The sequence below is a fragment of the Archocentrus centrarchus genome, chromosome 6, assembly GCF_007364275.1.
Source record: "Archocentrus centrarchus isolate MPI-CPG fArcCen1 chromosome 6, fArcCen1, whole genome shotgun sequence".
In the NCBI taxonomy this organism is placed as follows: domain Eukaryota; kingdom Metazoa; phylum Chordata; class Actinopteri; order Cichliformes; family Cichlidae; genus Archocentrus; species Archocentrus centrarchus.
The window spans coordinates 17,627,179-17,650,270 of record NC_044351.1 but is presented as its reverse complement, the minus strand read 5'-3'; the positions used below and the strand labels follow the sequence as shown (position 1 = coordinate 17,650,270).

The following is a 23,092-nucleotide window of genomic DNA, read 5'->3' as shown; positions in this document are numbered from 1 at the left end:
TCCCTGTGCTGTCTGTCTTGGCCCTTCTCTGTTTAGTTATCTTCCCATTGTTTTCTTGTAAATGGTATTTAGGTTCCCTCCGTGTTAAGTTTTCATACGCGTCATGTTTAGGCCACTTCCTGTTTTATTTTGACAATGTTGTGTCCTTGTGCCTTGTGTTTAGGTTTACTTCTCCTTGTCTCGTTAATGTATTTCATTCACCTGTGTTGTCACCTGTTTCCCTTTTCCCTCATTATGTCTCAGTGTATTTAAGGTCTCTGTTGTTTAAGTCATTGTTGTGTCGTCAGTTTATCCTTGGTTTTTCCCGGCTGTGTGCTCTATGCCACGTTCATGTAATGCTACGTTCATGTTCATGTTCATGTTCATGTTAACGCTATGTTCGAGTCTTTTGATTAAAGCTCTAAGTTAATGTTAACCTCCACGCGTCAAGTCCTGCATTGGGGTCCTCTGCCACGTTGGCCACAGCCCGAAATCCTGACAAAAACACCTTTTAAAACTTCAGTTAGTCACAAAGTGAGCAAACTTTGTTTTAACGGTTTTAATTAGATTTGACTGGTGATTCTATTCCTGCAGTTTTTATGCATTAGTGACAGTTTAAATTGAAGTGAACATACATAATGTTTCAAAGTAATTGGCCAAATAAGCGCCTGAAGTACTTCAAAAAAATGATATGGGCCCAAAAGTCAACAGAGTGATAAAAAGGAGGGGGCGTTACTTTTTACTTTTGAGATTTAAGAACTGAATTTTGTACACACATTTATCATTTAAAAGTTGCATTTTGTGTTTAGTCAGGTTGCCTTTGCTTTAGCTTTGGTTTTCTTTACAGCACTGTAGTCTAAAACATAAAGTGAAACATTAAGTGCTTATTTAATATTATTAAATTATTATTATTTAATAATGATTTAGGTGATTTTTTTTTTTTTTTTAACCCACGAAGTATAAAATTCTGCTCAGGGAATATTTAGGGATTTATTTTACAAGATCTTGCATAAATATTTGTCATATTTCTGCTGTGCCTCTAAGTTAAAGCCTGTGCTGCAATCTGACTACTGTTTAAACTGTCTTAGTGACAGGGCGCAGGGTTTAGAGGATGGTAAAAGGTGCTGGAATTTAAATCGTATTATATTAATATACTGTAGATTAACAGTTCAACTGTCCTAGTGATCAAAACTACCCCAGTATAAGTATCTGTCCTCCCTGAACAAACACAGTATGCACTGCTACTGAGAACTTGATCGCCCTTCCTTGTATTTTCTGCCAGTTCATATTTGCCTTGGAGGAGCTCACACCTGAGTATCTATTTGACAGCAATCAAATTAACTTTGTGTTTCCTTTCTGATAAAATACTGAGTAAACAGAGTTTAGCAAACACAATTCAAGTTTAGCCGAATACTTGTTAGATTAACCGGTGATTCTAAACTGACTGTAGGTGTGAATGTGAGCATGTGTAATATTCTGTCTCTCTGTGTCAGCCTTGTGTTAGACTTTTGGTCTATCCAGGATTCTGGGTCATTATTGCTCATAGTCTCTTTGGGGATTTTGTTTGTTTTGTTAATTCAGACAAAACAAACTGCTTTCAATTATTTATTTTTTTGCAGAGTTTCTGAGATAATTATGTCCTTAATTCAGAAAAGCAGAACTTTTTTTTTCAAGTCAATGCATTATGTTTTTGCAGAAATTAATTTCTTCATTTTTTTTAAATTTATTGATTAAAAAGCATCACTGTCAGTGTGTCTTTAAAATAAAGTGCACTAGAGATTGAATAAGGGTTCTCTTATCTTAAAATTCAAAATCCTGGAGGTAAAAATAAAACGCAAGTCACCAGACACATGATTACCAAAGTAGAGCAGGAAATGAATAACAATGACTGAAACCAGGAAACACATGAATTAACTTAACAGAGAAGGAAGCATTCAAGGTTCTAATGGAATTATAAAATTGTTAGCAGTAAGTAGAACTAAAGACATCCAGGACTAACAGCAGTGGAAACTGAATAAAAAAAAAAAACTTTCACAACAAATAAATAAATTTCGGTGTGTCGGGCGGTGTATTTTGATGAAATAAATAAATAAATAAAAGCAGTCTATACCTTAATATCATTGGTAAGGGTCTGGTTTGTGTGAAGTAAAAATGAACAAGTTTTTATATTTTGTTTTGGCAGAAATGAGACAAAAGAAGAGAAAAGATTAAATGAGTTGCATCTTTTTATTTTGATCAGTTGATAAATACTCAAGCTACAATAGCAATTACTTTGTAAGATATGTAATGATTGTTAAGAAAATATAGGAAGAAACATTTGTATGTCACATCTGTGAAAATGGAGACAGACTGTTTCATCACAGCAGTGTGAAGCTTCGCTTCTTGCGAGCATGTCCAGCAGCTGTGGTGCAGTCTGTGTGGGTACAACCACACTGCTCCACATGCATGTATGTGTAGGGGACACTGTCTCCATTCAGACAAAACAAGTCAACAGTGCGATTGCTGAAGTTTATCTCCTTACAGCAGGAGCAAGAATGTTGCATTGCTGCTGCTGCTTCAGAGTATCTGCAGAAAGCAGAGGATGGGTTTATTAATACACTCTAACAGTAACCTAACATGTTTATAACCTTCCAGAGGAATAGGAAATAATAGTAAGATTATCCTTACATGGTGTGAGTGTTGCAGGAGCCTTCACAATACGGCATATCTACCTCCTGGACAGACTGACAACCCTTGACTCTAATATGGGTTTTCATGGACATTAACTTGCATGCCTTGTCCTTCTCCACACCTTTTTCAAAAAAGATGCTCAGTTAGCTTATTTCAACCTAAGTATCTTGAACCTAGAATGTATGAAAATGTCATACTCACAAATTTTACAACAGCCATTTGCTGCAGTTTGAATTGTGCCCTAAGGAGGAAAATATACAACATTAACAAAATTTGTTTAAGGTGTGTTCACACAGACTGTCAATCGAGATTTAAAAAAGGAAGAAAAAAAAAGGATACTTACAGGTTCGCAGTTGCTCTCTTCGAATGATGAGCAGACAATGTGTGAACTGATCGCTGTCAAAGTCTCACCACTCTTAACACAGGTGTAATATTCACACTTATTCTCGGGTGGTGACCAGGTTTCTCCTTGCTAGAGAGTAGTGAGATAGATACACACACATCCACACAATTTTAGTAATATTTACTTAAATATATTTAGAAACACATCCTGCTTGCTTGGTCTTAGGGTAATAAACACATGGAGTCACAGCCAGCTTACAGTCAAGAGTTGCTGGCTTCCATTAATGTTGACAACACAGTGTGTCTGTACGCACTTCCCGCAGCACTCATCTGCATCAAGAGGTTCCACATATTCATGTCCCTGAGAGACAGAGAGAGGGGGATGTTTAAGCTGTCCAATCTAGCAAGACACACTAAAGCCAACAAAGTAAAATAAGTTGGGTTGTATGGTGCAAGTGAAGATAACTACTATATTCTCTCTTACCATGTCACAACTTTCTTTACATTGTTGTAACTCACAAATTATTTTTAATAGACCAGTTTTTGGATCAATCTCATTGGCACAGGTACAGTCCTGACATGCAATCACAGGAACTGAAGACCCAAGCTAGCAAACAAAGACAAAAAAAAAGCCATAATTATGTGCATCAAAAAAAATCCTTAAAGGTAAAAAGATGACAAAATGACAAATCATCTTCTTATTTACCTGATATTCAGTGTCTCTGTGAACACACACTCTTTTTGGTTCTAAGAAAGAGTAAGACATTTACAAAGACAAGGTGAAATACATGAAAGTGTTACTGTCATCATTAGATTATATACACATTCAAACTGAATTCATAAGCTTACCACATGTATGTTCTGGACAGCATTTTCCATCAGGAACACTGACAACTGGCGTATATCCAACCGGACAGTTCATAGAGCTGAACGGGCAAGTGTTAGCTTGACATTCTGCAGAGATGGTGGCACAATCAGAAACTACCACAATCACATAGCAATTTGAAAAATATTAAAACACAAATATGCCTTGATACTACATGTCTTACGGCAAATAAAGGTAGAACAGCAGGGGTCTGCCGGACTGGTTTGATTGACAAGGACAAATCCAGGACCAGTGCAGTTTGTTATGACTGGTGGTGGGCACACCTTAGGCTTGCAAATCACAGTCTTGGTGAATTCTTCACAGATGCAGTCCTGGCATTTGTACTCAAATCTTTCATTGAACTGAAAGAATATATCACAATAGTGAATTATTTGTCTCCTGCAAGTAAATGATATAGATTAGAATTTCAAGTGAAAACAGAAAACTTGGCTCACCTCTCGAGGAATGCCCTCAGGATCAAGACATCCTGTTGGAAAATAAAAAAGTTAGTAGAACTTCATGATTGATAATATATAGCTAGGTCAACAATAATAATGAATCATTTTAATAATTACTTACCGCATTTTTCAACACATATTCCAGACTCCTGGTTGAAGAGTTTCATTCCATCAGGACAAAAGCAGCCCTCAGTAGTGTAGTTCATAGTTGGTTCACTGGGACTGTAAAGTAAGTTATAGTGAAACAACAGTTAAATTATGTTCAATTAAGTTGATACACTATATCACTTTTACTCCTTGCTACAATAAACACATATTTATTGCCACATCTTGTTATGACCATAATCCCTGGAAATGCGTTTGCACAGTTTCATGGAAACTTACTTGTCTTCACAGGTTGGCTGTTCTGCAGGACCACAAGGCTTGTAAACTTTGTCTGATGGGCAGTCACTGGCTGTTGGTGAAGAAAGAACTTAATTATTTAATTATTTTGTGTGTGTGTGTGTATGTGTGTTAAATGCGTGTTGACAAATTGCCTCTTCTGATTCAAAACATTTGCAACAAAATGATGAGGGGTTGTTTACCACACAGCGTGGTGTGGTTCCTCCAGTAAATGCAAACTCCAGCCTGAGCACAGGCTGCAGCATAAGTCTGTAAACTTGTGCACTCCACTGCTGGGTTGGAAACATGACAGCTATCAAAAGCACACCCTTTGTAGAAATTGTCCGGAGAGACAAAAGGATGGCATTCTGCAAAGAGACTGTAAAAAAAAAAAAAAAGACAAAAATAAAGCTAAAACTAAAACTGTTAACAATACAGAGATAAACTTCTGGAATAGATCAGATAATGTCTACCTGCTTGTAAGCAGGTCACACATGGACTCTGGCTTGCATGGATCTACGATAAGTGGTGGTTCAGGTGTACTGGTAGGTGCTACAGGTGGTGTTGGGCAGTTAGGTTTGTTAAGGTCTTCAACAGGCCAATAGTCAGCCATCACTGCACAACTATTCACCAGCTGACCATCAGGCAAACGGCAGTCATCAGTCTGGTTATTGTTGCATGTTCCTGACAGTAGTAATAAAACAGTTAATGATGCAGTCTAATCTCAAGGGTTGAGCAATGTGGCCACTAGAGAGAGCATTCTTACCACAATGACCCTGTGTGTTTTCCCCAAAGTACTGATATGGAAGTTTAACAGTGAAGCCAGTTATTCCAAATGTAATAACCACTTGTAGTTGAGGAATCTCCAAAACCAATTGAAGACCTGAATTCATGATCTTAAAACCATGTTCTGATTTAGGTAGTTTCAGGCTTTTTCCATTTAGCAGTGCCTATAAAAGAATAAAAGCACCATAAGAAAGAAAAAATATAATATAAAAGTGATCTATCTTTCCCATTGTTGCATAAAAGACAATAAAACTTAAAAGATCACATATGTATAACTTTACCTCCAACTGTGCAGCTCCATTGAGATTATGATTAATTAATGTGATGACATGTGATCTGTATGATACTATTATTGATCGTGGACAAGAAACATCTTCAACTGGATCACAAAAGACATTCTCAATATAAATCTTGAAATTATATCTTGGTGAAATCTCTTCCATCAAAACATAAGTACAGTTTCCTTGATAACTGTAGTAGAGTCCATCAAAGGTGATGTAATGTGGATCTCCCCACCCTTCACATATACCTAATCAGAAAGAAAAGGTATTCAAAATGTAAAATATATTTAAGGGAGGAAAAAAAGGTGAATGGCATAAATCTATTTCACAGGATAACTTACAATCACAAGCATAATATTGACAGCAGTAGTACTCGTCATACACAAGAACTGGCTGTTGTCCATTGGTACAAGTTATGTTTTGAAGAGGTGGACATTCATACTCAACAATTTCTATTGTGTTGTTCTCAATGCATCTGGCCATGGTGCAGTTGCACAAAAAGAAGGTCTCATTTTGCTTAAAGATGATAGCAAAGACAAAAACAGCATAAGTATTTTAGGATATTGTAAGGAAATTCAAGAAACTTAGCTTCTTCACATGTCAAAATGGTGTATTATTAAAAACAATGTTGCTGGAGCATAAAAAATAAATTAATGAATTGATTTGAATGTGTTAGAAAAAAAAGGGTATTACTGAAACACCCCAGTCAGGGCAATCCGGTGGGGTTGGGGTTGTAGTAGTAGTAGGGGTGGTTGTTGTTGTAGTAGGAGGTGTGGTTGTAGTTGTAGTAGGAATTGTGGTAGTAGCTGTGGGTGTGATTGTAGTTGTTGTAGGAGGAGTTGTGGTAGTAGTTGTAGGTGTGGTTGTAGTTGTTGTAGTAGGAGTTGTGGTTGTAGTTGTAGGTGTGGTTGTTGTAGTAGGAGTTGTGGTAGTAGTTGTAGGTGTGGTTGTAGTAGGAGTTGTGGTAGTAGTTGTAGGTGTGGTTGTAGTAGGAGTTGTGGTAGTAGTTGTCGGTGTTGTTGTAGTTGTTGTAGTAGGAGTTGTGGTAGTAGTTGTAGGTGTGGTTGTAGTTGTAGGAGAAGTTGTGGTAGTAATTGTAGGTGTGGTTCTAGTTGTTGTAGTCGGAGTTGTGGTTGTAGTTGTAGGTGTGGTTGTAGTAGGAGTTGTGGTAGTAGTTGTAGGTGTGGTTGTAGTTGTTGTAGTAGGAGTTGTGGTAGTAGTTGTAGGTGTAGTTGTAGTAGGACTTGTGGTTGTTGTAGGTGTGGTTGTGGTTGTTGTAGTAGGAGTTGTGGTAGTAGTTGTAGGTGTGGTTGTAGTAGGACTTGTGGTTGTTGTAGGTGTGGTTGTAGTTGTTGTAGTAGGAGTTGTGGTAGTAGTTGTAGGTGTGGTTGTAGTAGGACTTGTGGTTGTTGTAGGTGTGGTTGTGGTTGTTGTAGTAGGAGTTGTGGTAGTAGTTGTAGGTGTGGTTGTAGTAGGAGTTGTGGTAGTAGTTGTAGGTGTTGTAGTTGTAGTAGGAGTTGTGGTAGTAGTAGTAGGTGTGGTTGTAGTTGTTGTAGTAGGAGTTGTGGTTGTAGTTGTAGGTGTGGTTGTTGTAGTAGGAGTGTGTGGTAGTAGTTGTAGGTGTGGTTGTAGTAGGAGTTGTGGTAGTAGTTGTAGGTGTTGTAGTTGTAGTAGGAGTTGTGGTAGTAGTTGTAGGTGTGGTTCTAGTTGTTGTAGTCGGAGTTGTGGTTGTAGTTGTAGGTGTGGTTGTTGTAGTAGGAGTTGTGGTAGTAGTTGTAGGTGTGGTTGTAGTAGGAGTTGTGGTAGTAGTTGTAGGTGTGGTTGTGGTTGTTGTAGTAGGAGTTGTGGTAGTAGTAGTAGGTGTGGTTGTAGTTGTTGTAGTAGGAGTTGTGGTAGTAGTTGTAGGTGTGGTTGTAGTTGTAGTAGGAGTTGTGGTAGTAGTTGTCGGTTTGGTTGTAGTAGGAGTTGTGGTAGTAGTTGTAGGTGTGGTTGTAGTTGTTGTAGTAGGAGTTGTGGTAGTAGTTGTAGGTGTGGTTGTAGTAGGAGTTGTGGTTGTTGTAGGTGTGGTTGTGGTTGTTGTAGTAGGAGTTGTGGTAGTAGTTTTAGGTGTGGTTGTAGTAGGAGTTGTGGTAGTAGTTGTGGGTGAAGTTGTGGTTGTTGTAGGAGGAGTCGTGGTAGTAGTTGTAGGTGTGGTTGTTGTAGTAGGAGTTGTGGTAGTAGTTGTAGGTGTGGTTGTAGTTGTGGTAGTAGTTGTAGTAGTTGTAGGTGCGGTTGTAGTTGTACATGGCTTAATTGTACAACAATATACTCTGATCTTGTAGTTGAAACACTTTCGTGGAGGTTTGGTTTGGTCTTGTGCTTTACATATTAAACCATAGTCCTTATTACAAGTAACAACTTGGCCAGTTTGAGTCACAAAGTCATTAAAATCTTTGTCTGGGTAATCTACTGCTTTACACTCAATATCTTCTATATTTGTGCATATTTCTACACCACTATTTGTGATGTTTTCGTATGTTTCCCAGTCACTTTTGTCTGTTCTTGGATCATGCACATTATACCAGTCTGACCACTCACATTCGGGGGTAGGAATGCATGTAGTCGTAGATGAAGTTGTGGTAGTAGTTGTAGGTGTGGTTGTAGTAGGAGTTGTGGTAGTAGTTGTAGGTGTGGTTGTAGTTGTTGTAGGAGGAGTTGTGGTAGTAGTTGTAGGTGTGGTTGTAGTAGGAGTTGTGGTAGTAGTTGTAGGTGTGGTTGTGGTTGTAGTTGTAGGTGTGGTTGTAGTTGTTGTAGTAGGAGTTGTGGTAGTAGTTGTAGGTGTGGTTGTTGTAGTAGGAGTTGTGGTAGTAGTTGTAGGTGTGGTTGTAGTAGGAGTTGTGGTAGTAGTTGTAGGTGTCGTTGTGGTTGTTGTAGGAGGAGTTGTGGTAGTTGTAGTAGGTGTGGTTGTAGTTGTTGTAGTAGGAGTTGTGGTAGTAGTTGTAGGTGTGGTTGTAGTTGTAGTAGGAGTTGTGGTAGTAGTTGTAGTTGTTGTAGTAGGAGTTGTGGTAGTAGTTGTCGGTTTGGTTGTAGTAGGAGTTGTGGTAGTAGTTGTAGGTGTGGTTGTGGTTGTTGTAGGAGGAGTTGTGGTAGTTGTAGTAGGTGTGGTTGTAGTTGTTGTAGTAGGAGTTGTGGTAGTAGTTGTAGGTGTGGTTGTAGTTGTAGTAGGAGTTGTGGTAGTAGTTGTAGTTGTTGTAGTAGGAGTTGTGGTAGTAGTTGTCGGTTTGGTTGTAGTAGGAGTTGTGGTAGAAGATGTAGGTGTGGTTCTAGTTGTTGTAGTCGGAGTTATGGTTGTAGTTGTAGGTGTGGTTGTAGTAGGAGTTGTGGTAGTAGTTGTAGGTGGGGTTGTAGTTGTTGTAGTAGGAGTTGTAGTAGTAGTTGTAGGTGTGGTTGTAGTAGGAGTTGTGGTTGTTGTAGGTGTGGTTGTGGTTGTTGTAGTAGGAGTTGTGGTAGTAGTTGTAGGTGTGGTTGTAGTAGGAGTTGTGGTAGTAGTTGTAGGTGTAGTTGTGGTTGTTGTAGGAGGAGTCGTGGTAGTAGTTGTAGTAGTTGTAGGTGCGGTTGTAGTTGAACATGGCTTAATTGTACAACAATATACTCTGATCTTGTAGTTGAAACACTTTCGTGGAGGTTTGGTTTGGTCTTGTGCTTTACATATTAAACCATAGTCCTGATCACAAGTAACAACTTGGCCAGTTTGAGTCACAAAGTCATTAAAATCTTTGTCTGGGTAATCTACTGCTTTACACTCAATATCTTCTATATTTGTACATATTTCTACACCACTATTTGTGATGTTTTCGTATGTTTCCCAGTCACTTTTGTCTGTTCTTGGATCGTGCACATTATACCAGTCTGACCACTCACATTCGGGGGTAGGAATGCATGTAGTCGTAGATGAAGTTGTGGTAGTAGTTGTAGGTGTGGTTGTAGTAGGAGTTGTGGTAGTAGTTGTAGGTGTGGTTGTAGTTGTTGTAGTAGGAGTTGTGGTAGTAGTTGTAGGTGTGGGTGTTGTAGTAGGAGTTGTGGTAGTAGTTGTAGGTGTGGTTGTAGTTGTAGTAGGAGTTGTGGTTGTAGTTGTAGGTGTGGTTGTAGTAGGAGTTGTGGTAGTAGTTGTAGGTGTGGTTGTAGTTGTTGTAGTAGGAGTTGTGGTAGTAGTTGTAGGTGTGGTTGTTGTAGTAGGAATTGTGGTAGTAGTTGTAGGTGTGGTTGTAGTTGTAGTAGGAGTTGTGGTTGTAGTTGTGGGTGTGGTTGTAGGAGTTGTAGTAGGAGTTGTGGTAGTAGTTGTAGGTGTGGTTGTAGTAGGAGTTGTGGTTGTAGGTGTAGTTGTTATAGTAGGAGTTGTGGTAGTAATTGTAGGTGTGGTTGTAGTTGTTGTAGTAGGAGTTGTGGTTGTAGTTGTAGGTGTGGCTGTAGTTGTTGTAGTAGGAGTTGTGGTTGTAGTTGTAGGTGTAGTTGTAGTTGTGGTCGTTGTGTTGTCACATATCTTCACACACGTCCCGGTTATCTCATCATATATCAGATCCTCTGGGCATTCAGGGTAACAGCCTGTAAAGAAATTGAATAATAAAACCGTATTCAATAATGTGAATATCACATTCTGACATAAGGTCATAGAGACTGACCCGCTTTAACCTCCTACCTTCCAGGTTGGGTATTTCGTTGAAATGTATTCCATTTGGATACAAACAGGTAGGTACTTTGTGGCATGGGTGGTAATGCCACATGCATTCATTATGGTGATTGTAGTAATCACAAAAGACAGCTAGGAAGAAAGGATACAAAGTGTGTTATATTTAGATAATGAAAATGCATTTTCTATTTCAAGGTGAATGTCAATTCAAACCCAACTTAATACAGTCTCGCATTAAAATTTTATGAAGTGATTGTACATAAAAAAAAAAAAAAGTCAGGTGAATCCTGTTGTTTTAATAATCCTTAAGGTGTGTGATTGAAGTCCATTTCTTGCAGTCTTTCTTTCCCTTTATTCCCCCAACAAGTTGTGGTCGATGCTTGCTCCTCCCAAGAGCTTCATTCTGCTGGAGGTTTCTTCTTGTTAAAAGGGAATTCTTCCTCCGCACATTGCCAAGTGCCTGTTCACTGGGGATCATTTGGTTGTGGGAGTTCCCTCTTTAATATTTAATGTTACATCTAGACAGGCGCAAATGGAAAATGGAAGACCACCAGGATGGACACAGTGACTTTGAGTGGCCATCCAGACAAACTGAGTAACTGGACAAGGGGTAATTTTGTCTAATATTCATCTTAGAAATTTTATATTTCTCATACTATGATTTGGACATGAGAGTGGCCCCATGGTTTGGTTTGTTATGGGTACTAATTATGGGTTATTTTTATGTTGCAAAACACAAAAGAGAAAATCTACTCCAATGTGACATTGATAGCATGGGATATATAAGCCCTGTAAGACTATTAGACTGAATATGATATATTCTTACTTTAATTTTTTTTACGTAGAGAAATATTTTCATTATCTAGGAATGAGCCCTTTTTGACAGATGGAGCAAATCTTCTTCCACAGAGTTCAACATGTTATGTTACAGTTTTTCTAAAGTGGCCTGGAGCTAACAATCCAAACATTGACTCTGGAGAACTCTGATTTTAGCAGCCGCTCTACACTGTCTTTTATTCTTGGAAGGAGAGGTTAAGGGTTAGGGTTAGGGTATTCAGCTGGTTGCAATCTGCAACCACAACGATAGATGCCTCTAAATCCCATACAGCATTTAGTTATTGGTTGAACACATTTGTAAATGAAATTATGTTTCAGATGTTTAATAAACTTGCAAAAACATGCCTGCAGTTAGGTATTTATGGTTTATGCTCCAAAAACAAAGTCATGCGTCAGAAAAGGTTGGAAAACTTGATTTTAATCCCACAATAAAATACATTACTTACGACAGAGCTCTGGAGATCTCCATGCAACGCAAACACCAGCCTCATTACAAGTCTGAGCATAAGCTGCAACCGCTGTACAGAAACATTCACAGTCTCCTCCAGTGTCGCAGGCACATGAGTCTTTCACGCAGTTATCATAAAATGGCTTGGGGGGTACCTGTTCAGTGATTCAAATTTGATGATAGTGTTTAATATTTATATTAAAGTTGGACAACAAACAAATACCTATAATTACCTTGTCACGGCAGTCTTTAAATGTATCTCCGATTATGATGGAACACATCACTTTTGCCCAGTGATGTCGATGGGGTGTTACTGTACAAGGGTCAATGTTCTCTTCCGCATCTGCGCAAGTGCTGGACACTTTCCAGCTGTTTGCAAAATCAAGTGGACTGCTCACCACCAGCTGACCCTGGGTGGTGAAGTCATTCTGTGCATCACCATCAAAATTTCCACACAGGCCACACACTTCTCCCTGTGCATACAAAAGAGTCAGTCAAACAAGGTTTCAAGTTGAAAAAAAAAATCTACTGTGTCTGTTATACATTTTTTAAACATATTAAAAATTCTCCTCCAAGGATTTTTCCCCCCATATATCCTGTGTATTGTCCCAATATGCAGTATATGAAAATGAGACATAAAGGGTGCACTGCGCGAAAACATCTAAAACTTTTAATGTGAGAGTTTTAAGTCATCATCACAGCAACAATTACTGTGACTTACGCTGTGCTGTGGTTCCAGTAGGATTCGAACAGCTGTTTTTTTATCCCACATCACAGCCACACCAATGACGGATTCTACAACCAGATACATGCCAACCTTCCTTACTGCGAACCTAATCTCAGGACCATGTCCCAGATTCTCCACTTCATATTTTCCCTTTGATAGTTTGATTTCCGTTCGCTGCAATGGAAAGGAAAATTGTAGTGCTTAAATTGCAATGCTAAAAAAATATTTTTTTAGATTTACTATTGTTGGCATAGAAAATTTTGCATGTGTTTGTATCTGATCTTACCCCCAGTTGAATTCTGACTTTTTTGGTGCAGGTGGTGCCTGTAGATCCACAAGGTACATTTTCAGTGATAACTCCAAAGTTGTCCTGCACTGTTTTATTGCCACATTTGTTCTGTAAAAAAAAAAAAGGGGGATTTATTACACATTGTGTTTGTTGTGGTTAAGGTAGAACATAATGAATGATGAGTTGATGCACACAAGAGCAAGATCATGCACTCATGCATTATATATCAACTAACTGCTTTTTGATCTTGAGATAATGAATTTTGAAGTCACAGGTAAGTAGGTAAGTCATAAGGCTTGACTGTGTCTGAATTCTTTACATTTAGAAAAAGGATATTCTAATTCCTGATACTAATATTATTAAAAATAGAGAACATTTGCTGCTTGCAAATTCACCTCTGAATTTTAAATAAGAAAATGTATTCAGGGAACAAAAAATGTAGTGTGAATGACATGCACCCTATTTTTTACTAAGAAAATGACAGTCATGTGACTCAGTTTACTCCTAACTGTCAGGAGCAAGAACAGTAGATGAGGGAACAAGGAGGTGAATTCAGGCGCCAGTTGTCCTTTGGATGATTTTGGCATGCATTATTTACCTTTACAGCAATATAGGCACAATGTCCTTGAAACGCATATGTTTTCTGATCAAATGTACTGTAGTGACCACTTCCATAAATAACGCAGGTTCCTGGACATTTTCTGTCTGTGCATTGCCATTTTCCACTTTTGCAGGTACTAAATGTATCAAAAAAGGAATATATAACACAACAGTTTCAATACTGTGAGTAAAGCATGCAAATATGTCAAATATTGTTTATTACTTTATAATAATTTGTCTGATTAAATTAAGGTCCTACCAGGTGTTGCACTGGTTAGGGATTTGTGTTCCAGAGGGAAAGAGATGGCCATTGTGTTTGCATGGACATTCACTTTCTTTCACACATGAACCTTCACCATCATCGAGGAGGCCACTGGGACACTGACAGCCAGATTCACACTCTGTGGAGTCCTGGGAGGATAGAAAGACCACAGTGATATTAAAAAAAAAAGAAAATACTACAAACACTGTTAAAATGATCATTAAAATGTCTCAAAACTGCTGACTGTGCATGTATTGTGTGTAACACTAAAGAATATATTAGTCTCAGCTTTTTGAGACTGAGAGGTCAGCTAAAGTGCAGCATCAAAAACAGCTCACACAATCATCGTCATCCAGATTTAAACAAGTTCGAGCACACTGCAGTCCAGCATTTCTTGCGCTTGTAGTTGAGCAGTTGAAGTATTCTTTTGGAGACGGGCATGCTGCTGCAACTGAAGTAGAAACTGCTTTTAGATACTGTATACTGTCTCAACAAAATGCTTGGATTGTAGAAGAACAAGACAAAAAAAACTGACATGACATGATGCGGGTTCTCCAGGAACGGCAATGAAGAACTCCGTTGGTGCACACGCTAAAAAAGATGCAAAAAATATAAAATATAACACAAAATGGCTTTAAAATATAATTTGTGTAAATCCAACATACTGCAAGCATTGTAGTCATGCTTAAGCCATAGTTTAAGAAATTTAAAGTGACTCACCAGTGCTCGTCATTGATGCTGATGGACTTCCCTGGCATAACGTAGACCTCATTATGGTAACAGGGACACTTTGCCATGGGGACACAGATGCCATTGTCGTCTAGGTAGTGACCTTCAGCGCAGGAACAGCCGTCCACAGGCAAGAAGTCAGACGTGCAGCTTTGCTGCTTTGAGCTCAGTGATCTGCAAGTCAACTGGCATCTCTGATGTTTGTAAGAGAAGGTCTGAGATGCTGGGCAGCTCTTTGTGTATTTGTCTGTTTTACAGAAAATGTGACAGTGATTACCTGATAGTTTTGGACTAACTCATAAAAAGAGATGCTAATCATAATTCATTACTCGGCTATTTCAAAACATAGTGAAAGATACCCTTACCGCACACATTCTCTCTCCAGTCTGTCAAGAACACTCCCCTCGATGCACAAGCTCTTGCGTAGGAGGAGAGGACAGCACACAGGCAGTCCTCGGTCTTCTCACAGTTACAGCTAGCATAAGTACATCGCTGCAGAAGACAGCAAAAACCTTTAGGGTATTAAAGTCCCACTAAATTCAGTTAAAGATAAACAGAGAGGTTTGGTTGTACCTTATAGTACAGCTCAGGATCCACCACAGAATGGCACTGTGAAAAAGTATTATTTGGATTTTGTAGCAATGCGCACCAGTGTTTGGCATACAATTCTGAAAGAAGACGAATAATAATTTTTATATTATGTGCATTTCTTGTGTGTTCAACTATGTTGCATTTACAGCCTGGGAAAGCAGATGATAGCGATTAGAAAAATACACTTGATGGAGAAAAAAGTTTCCAGTTTACCATTTTCCATGCTGAGAGAACAAGGGTCACTGAGTCTTTCTTCTTTGTCTTGGCAAATACGGTTAGCCTTCCAGGAGTTACTAAAAATTGCTGCACTTCCCTCCACAATCCCTTGCCGAGTCATCATGTCATCAGACAGGACCATGTTGTAGTTCCCACATAAACCTAAAAAAATACAAATATTTGGCAATGAAATTATGAAATGCAAATAAGCATGTCAAATAAAGAAATGTCTGAAACCAAGTGATTTTTAAGGGTTTGTTTATGGGTGGTGTTCAGGGTGGGAGGATCCTGAGATGTTCCCAGGTCACATGAAACATAAAATTTCTCAAGCATGTTCTGGATCTACCTTAGGGTCTGTTACCTGTTGAACCTGCCAGATAAACTTGTAAGCATGCCATCTTAGCTGGTTCCTTTTGATATGAAGAAGCTACTGATCTATTCTGAGTCTCAGTTCCTCACCCTGTTTCTAAGGGTGAGGCCATTTATTTCAACCCACTTGTAGCCAGAACTGACTTTAACCCATGTCCAAGGTCACCGAGCCTCCAAAAATAACATGGTGCTGTCTTGTGGGACCTGGGTGGGCTGACACAAACCCAAACTGCTGACCAAAAAGAGTTTCATTTTTAAAGAAAATCAAATTATCAATTGAAATTTACGAAATCTGTTGATTTGTTGTGTATGCCAAAATCTGTTTCCAAATAGAGTGATAAATCAACAGACTGCATTGTTTAGGTCTTGCAGTAAATAGTTATTTAATAAATGCACAATATGCCTTGTTTAATAATGCTTAAAGGTTAACATGAAACTTACCACGTGTCTTTTCTCTGTAGCTCTGCTCTAGGCTGATATAGACTTGCATCAGATGCACATGCTGGATCTGAATTTGCAAACCAAATGTTGTCTGGAGTATGATGTGAAAGGATGAAGCATGGAATATATTGATATCCGCTGTGAATAAAGAGAAGCATGAAAATCAGTTTGACCATCTTCTTATGTCTCAGCATAAATGAAATTAACATGCAAGACCTAAAGTCACTTATTGTCTTATTTGACCAACCTGAGTAGTATGGCAAACTGATACTCTGCATATTCTGCTTTACTGTGCCATCAGAAGTGAAAGTTAATATCTGAATAAAAACATAATTGATCATTAGAGTGTTGCAGCTGTCAGTGTTAATGTGAAATATGAGCCCGGTATTCAACTCACATTGTTTCTGTCATTGTTCAGCAGGATTTTAAGTGTCTTCAGACAAGTGTCATACTCTTGGTGTACACATGGTACCAGTTGGACCAGGATGGTAAACTTAGGGCTTGCATCATCCTGAAATACACACAATGTGAGCACAACTAAATAAATAGGCCTAGTTCATTATTTTTGCCTCACACCTGCCTAATACAGTATCTTCTGCAATTTAATTGTACAAAGCTAAAGCTCATTTACCTTTCTTTCCACCTTGGCCAAGGTGTAGTAACAGTCTCCATGGAAGGTGAAGTCTTTCCCATCAAAGGTGGTTATGTGTGAACCCTCTTCAACTGCACACGTAAAGGGTGTTGAAAGACTTTCACAAGACCATCTACCCTGAAAGCATGTGCTGAAAAACAACCAAATAATTTAAGATAACAAAACATGTGAACACATAAAAATTACATTGATAGCATTATGAACATTACCATTCCTCTCGCTCTTGTCTGTAAACTTCACCAGAGTCATAGATTTTTCCATGCTTGCACTGGCATTCAGTCTGAGCAATACACCCCCTCATGGAAATGTCATCAAACACAGTTCCTGAAATAGAAAGTTAGCATTTGATGGTAAATGTCCATGAAAATTGAAACTTTAACTGGTGTGTAGAAAGAAACTTAGATGTGATGAGCACTAACCTGGAGGACAGAAGCATCCATCCATTTTGTGGTCCTCACACAATGAGCTTGTGTCTAGATGTGTGCAGGTATCCATGCAAGGGGTTCCACTTTCTTCATAAACCATGTTGAACGGGCACTGTTTGGCTGTGAAGATATAAGATGCAATGGAAATAAATGGAGAAGGAGGTGGGAATTTATGTGAAATGTTTAAACATTAACTTGTTTAGTTTTTTTCACTTGGTAGATTTTTTGCGCACTTATTTTGCTTTCTGATGTTTGCCACATTTTACCATATAGTTGGCTGAGCTGATTTCAGTGCTTTAGTACTCTCTCTGCCCCATAAAAGACAAAATCGAACAGAAAGAGAAAACAAAACTTTACCACAGAACTCAGGAGTCCTCCAGTTGGGAGGTTCCCCTCCCGCATGGGAGCACTGGCGAGAGAACTCAGCGAGTGTGCTGCAGACGCAAAAGTCATTTGTATGGTTGGTACAGCCACACATGTCCTGTACACAGGCCTGAATGTAAGACTCAGGGTTAATCAGTTTGGTGCAGGAGCTCCAGGTTTCTGCACGCAGCATCTTTTCACAGGTGTTGTGCTAATAGAGACAGGTAAACACAGGCACAATTACCCAGTGCAAGAAATTTTATGCAAATACATATCATTACATCTTGTTAAAGCTAGCTAGAAAAATAAAACTCACAAACTCCTTGCATGCCTCTGCCACATTCATAGCTTCCTGTGATTCAGCTTCCTCTTCATAAGGGTCCTCACAAACATCATTTGGACGATGGACTTTATGCATGTTGCCAAATTCAATTGGGCTGATACTACGACCTGTGTACAATTACATTAATAGTTATATGCCATAGCCAGCATATTACAGATTAAAAAAAAAAAAAAAAGCAAAATGAAAAAAAACACATATACCATTATAAATGAACTCATTGAATCGAACACCATTGAAATCTCCACAAAGTCCACAAGTGCGGTTAGTGTATTCATTATCAATTTCCACCTAAAACACAGAGTAAAGGGTTAGAACAAATTTTAAAACCAGTGTTAAACATGTTTTACACATTAAAATGTATAAAATGCAAATAGAACATAAAAATAATGCACAAAAGTGGCCACATATATTAACTGTATATGAGTACAATGGTGACCTGAATAACTATCGTTCTCCTTGAAGTGAACCCAACAGCAATTAAACTCAAAGCCACTATATATATTCAAATGTCATTTAAACCAAAAATATTAAAATATAGCTGAGTATTTCTAGAGGTTGGGCTGTCATTGATAAAAGAAAAATAATATCATATAGTCATCGTCTGGCTTTATGTGTTTACCATGACTGCATCATCTAAGTTCCACATGACAATGATGCCAACTTTGGAGTGGAGCTTGATGTAAACTGCACTTCTTTCACTTGTATTCCGGCCTGGTAGTGTGGAATTTTGACACTGGGGAAGAAAGATAATATCTTTTCAATAATCATATTGTATTTGAGTATATTTATATTTTACACACACACACACACACACACACATATAATTTTTAAAAATGTAACTTACGGCTGGCCATTCACAGTGACCGCATCTCTGCTAAGATGGAATGCAAGATCACTGATGGTGACCACCACATAACTGACTGTAGGGCTTCCATCATTTTCCTTCCTCTTCATGTGCACCGAAAACTCCGGGAAAGAATCGTGGCAGTCGGAGAGCAGGTTGTATTCACACATTCCAGGAAACTTGTACACATGACCATCTAACGTCTTGAAGTGCTCCCTGCCCCATGTACTACAGATGCTGTTCACATGGTTGTGGACTGGAAAAGAGTCAAATAAAGGCTGAATTGCTAACAACTAACACTGGTGGAAATATATATTTTTCAATCATGTATGTATAAATGAAGCATAAAAAATCAATCAAGGTTTTGAAAACAAACCAAAACTATGAGTCTTACCCAGTTTGGCTTGAACCTCAATGACATGGACTACAGTCAAAGCAAGGAAACACAGCCCCACTGATCTCCACCTCATTGTTGCCACTGTGGGCTTGCTGTTCCCAGAGCAGGTAATAGAGAGATTGCTCCTTGACAGCCCTTTATATTGAGGTTGAACTTCTTTTTTTTCCCCTCACACCTTCTTTCTGAGTAAGATGTGAAGATTTATTGCCACACCTGGCAAACATGTGCTGGATGGCTGTACTACGCCCTGCACAAGTCCCATATAACTAATTCTTACACCCTTCTTTTTGATTGAACAAGTATGTTTGCACTTTGATTGCAAGATGATAGAGATAGCAAAAAAAAAAACAGTTTTATTGACAGAGTGCTCTGCTGTCCTAAATCTGTTCTTTAATAAGAACCAAATAATTGTAATTCATAAGAAATATAAAAAGTAAAAAATGAGATACTGAGATCCCAGTTTCTTAAAAAAACTGCAGAGAAAGTGGACATCTTATGAGTATGACCAGGTTTCAGGTTATCACCCAACATAACCTTAAAACCTGTGTGTGCTGTTTAAATAAAGCCTATGCCAACTTGTCTACCATCTGCTTTACATTTGATAAGATCATTAACAAACATCTTGCAATGAGTCTTTGAACTCAGGAGCTTATTCTTCTCAGGGCAATCACGTTCCAGTCATTAATATCAGGGTTTGATACCTTTACTAACATTATCTCTAGCAGCTCATTGTGAGGAATGTTGCAAATTCACAAGTAGGAAGTATTGAATGCAGAAAAAGTATTAACATGAACTGGTATGTTTGAAAGTTTTTTGCATTTTGGGGAACAGTCTTTATCATTCAGATTAATCATGATCAACCGGATGTTCAGCAAAGACTGAAGCTGGAAATATCTGTGGATGATTTTCTAAAGCCACACAAAGAAAAAAAAAACATCATATACATTACTGACCAACACACCTGTTTTTTTTTTTTTTTTTTATTATTTTTTTTAAACATGTCCTGTCTGGCAGCTTAAGCAAGCAAAAGTGTTGGGGTGATGTCTTGGGTGTATGTGCTGTTGTATGCCAGTTTATGAGATGGAAAGGATATGTGTGACTGTTTGAAAGCTGCAGTGCTATTAAAATTGAATAGACATATGTGACATGAGCACTGATCAACAGTGCCCCCCCTCCCCTCCTCAAAAGCCCTCAATGTCTAAGGTCTAAATAAAATTGCAGAGCAGGCAGCAGTGAGGAGACGAGTGTGGCCACCTCAGCAGCGACACCCATTAACTGCTGGGTGACACACCTGTCCCCCAAGGCCCTATGTGTATTGTGACATGGTGTGATCCATAATGACTATGATGCAGTTAAAAACTGGGATTGATCAGTCCAATTGGTTTTTAGAGGAGGTAGACGTTCTCTCCAGACTAATGTAATCTAAAAGTAAATTCCTATAATGAGTAATATACAAATCATTTTTGGATGAGGATAGTTCTCTTAGGCATAAGGCAGTAAGAACTATGTGTGGTGTATTTGCTTCTATATCTAATTCACTTATATCCCCTAAAATGTACAGTTTGGGTGAGGTTGGGATACTGCTATTAAACCATGTGGATAAGTCTTGACATACCCTCTGCCAGAATCTCTGAACAGGCATTCAAGGCCATATAGCATGCATATAGTCCTCAGCACAGTTGCCTGTATATTGAGTACATTGGTTTGAGTGTGTATTTGGAACATTGTTTGTTCTGTATAGTAAGTTATATTATTATAGTCATTTTGAAGGTGTCCAGAAGTTTTCATCTGGGGTGATGTAAAGATCTCACTCCCATTTTGTGGTTGCAGGGAAACTGAAGCATTAATTTTTAAAAATAACTTATACAATTTTGATAACAATTTAGGGGTACAGAGATTTAAAAATTCTGTTACCCATGTAGGCATTTCTAAATTCAGTTGATTTAAATTAAATCTTGCCTGAATGATTCATTTGCTGATATTCAAGAAATTTACTGTTGCTGATTCCATATTTTGAAGTAAGTTCTTGGAATGAAATGAAAGTTCTATCTTGAATAACATGTTCTAGATTCTTTATTCCTGTCTCTTGCCATGCTGGAAAATTTGTACTTTCATTTTCTGACAAATATCTGGATTGTTTCAGATGGGTGTTAATTTACATCATATAAGTGAAAACTTGTTTGGTTTTTTTGTTTTGTTTTGTTTTTTAATTTCCACCATGTTAAGGCTTTAAAAGCAGTTATGATGTTTGATACTGGAGCTAATGAAAGGCAGATCAGAAATTTTTACTTTTCCAGAGAGTGCTTGTTCTAGGCCTAACCAAGGACTGTCTAAAACGCTTGATTTGTTCCATTTTGAAACATACTGCAATCTATTGGCTAAGAAATAGTGATAAAAGTTTATAAGTTCTAGACCACCACTGTGTTTTGGTTTTTGTAGAGTTATAAAACTTATTCTTGCTCTTTTGTTTTTTCATAAAAAACTTGAAGTGTTTGAGTCTAGTGACTTAAACCAAGCAACAGAGGGTTTGTTAGGTATCAATGAGAACAGATTGATTTTAGGCAGTATCATTATTTAAGCTGTGTCAACCCTCCCCATGAGTGATATAGGTGGAGTATTCCAATGTGTAAGATCATCCTCTGTTGTTTTTAGTAGAGAAATATGATTCAACTGTACCAAGTCTGACAGCCTGGCAGAAAAATTTATACCTAAAGATCTAATGTTGCCTGACTGTAGTGGGGTGGTGGAGGTGTTCTGAAAATTACAATTTAGAGGCAAAACTGTTGAATTACTCCAGTTGATGGAGTAACCAGATATAGATGAGAACTTATCTATAAGTGTGATTGTCTTCAGAAGAGAGGTTTGTGAGTTCCCTGGAAAAGTAATACATCATCAGCATATAAGCTAATTTTATGGTCTTTATTTTCAGTTTGAATTCCTTTAATATCTACATTTTGTCAGATTGCTGCTGCTAGAGGTTCAATGAAGATGACAAAAAGCGAGGGAGAGAGTGGGCAGCCCCACCCAGACTGAAGCTTTGGGAAGTAAGATGATTTGTCCTAAAACATGCACTGGAGAGCTGTATACTGTAGTGTTTTTATTTAGTTTATGAAGAATGAACCAAATCCAAATTTGTGTAAAACTGCTAGTAGAAATTTCCAGTTTACAAATGCTTTCTCTGCATCTAAAGAGACAACTGTGGTTTCTAACTTGTTAATGGAACAGTAATCTAATACATTTATTAGTTTTTGTGTATTATTGGCTCAGTGTCTACTTGCCAACAACACACATCTTCAACTAATTTTTACCTGATTAGTCAGATTTCTCCAAATGTTACTATGTGTCTAAACATTTTTTCCTAATAAAGCTACTCTGACATAGCTGGGAGATTTTTGTTGTCCACCAGTAGTCCAATGAAGATATGTGTTTTAACAGATGGCAGCCTTACAAATATTTAGCAATATTTAATAATTGCTCTGAAAATACACAGAGGTGCAAAAAATGTTCCAACTTCCTTGTTGGCTGGGGTTTTTCTGTGTGGCGTTTGCATGTTATCCCTGTTTCAGGAATGGATTTCTTCCAGGTGTTCCAACTTCTTCCCGCAGACCAAAAATATGTGAATAAATGGTGATTTTAAATGAGCCTTGGCCCCTTTGTCAAATATAAGCTGGGATGGGTTCCAGACCTCCACAACCCTGAATTCAACACATGGTTCAGAAAATAGAAGTAGGGATGATCATTAGGCCTTAAGAAATCAATTCAATTTAATTTAGTTCAATTTTATTTGTATAGCCCCAAATCACAACAAACAGTTGCCTCAAGGCGCTTTATAGTGTAAGGTAAAGACCCTACAATAATACACAGAATGTCATCTGTAAGAACTTAATCTTTAACTTTCCTTGTTTATAAGGCGTTCTTCTAATAATTCTAATGCTGATAAAAATGAAACTGAGATTAACTTAATAAATTATATTGGAGTTAACTAAACTGAGCTGTACAAGGCAGTACACCATACAGGCCTGAGGCCAGTATACAATGGAGGCCCCAACCAGATTTGTTGTTCTTCTTGGTCAATGCATTAACCTAAGGTCACCAGAAAGGCCTGTTTTTGTTTTGGTTTGTTTCTTTGTT

The 23,092-nt window shown here is 38.1% G+C and overlaps 1 protein-coding gene across 1 annotated transcript; it reads right to left on the bottom strand.

Annotated features, from left to right (window-relative positions):
• Nucleotides 1-2,336: 2,336 nt before the first annotated feature.
• muc2.1 (mucin 2.1) lies at nt 2,337-19,034 on the bottom strand. The gene is given in 47 exon segments (XM_030731056.1): nt 2,337-2,544; nt 2,647-2,770; nt 2,851-2,890; nt 2,993-3,121; nt 3,251-3,352; nt 3,476-3,598; nt 3,698-3,738; nt 3,841-3,945; nt 4,041-4,218; nt 4,312-4,343; nt 4,436-4,536; nt 4,699-4,768; nt 4,899-5,074; nt 5,169-5,379; nt 5,462-5,645; nt 5,763-6,010; nt 6,104-6,278; nt 6,456-7,364; nt 7,366-8,038; nt 8,372-9,365; nt 9,675-10,343; nt 10,438-10,560; nt 11,712-11,868; nt 11,947-12,186; nt 12,435-12,614; nt 12,727-12,837; nt 13,328-13,466; nt 13,589-13,740; nt 13,930-14,057; nt 14,154-14,182; nt 14,312-14,567; nt 14,686-14,812; nt 14,894-14,988; nt 15,125-15,289; nt 15,938-16,075; nt 16,185-16,254; nt 16,335-16,448; nt 16,569-16,719; nt 16,799-16,913; nt 17,009-17,134; nt 17,372-17,588; nt 17,694-17,827; nt 17,921-18,008; nt 18,340-18,419; nt 18,422-18,453; nt 18,565-18,820; nt 18,959-19,034. Coding segments are annotated over 47 exon segments (8,991 nt in total).
• Nucleotides 19,035-23,092: the final 4,058 nt, after the last annotated feature.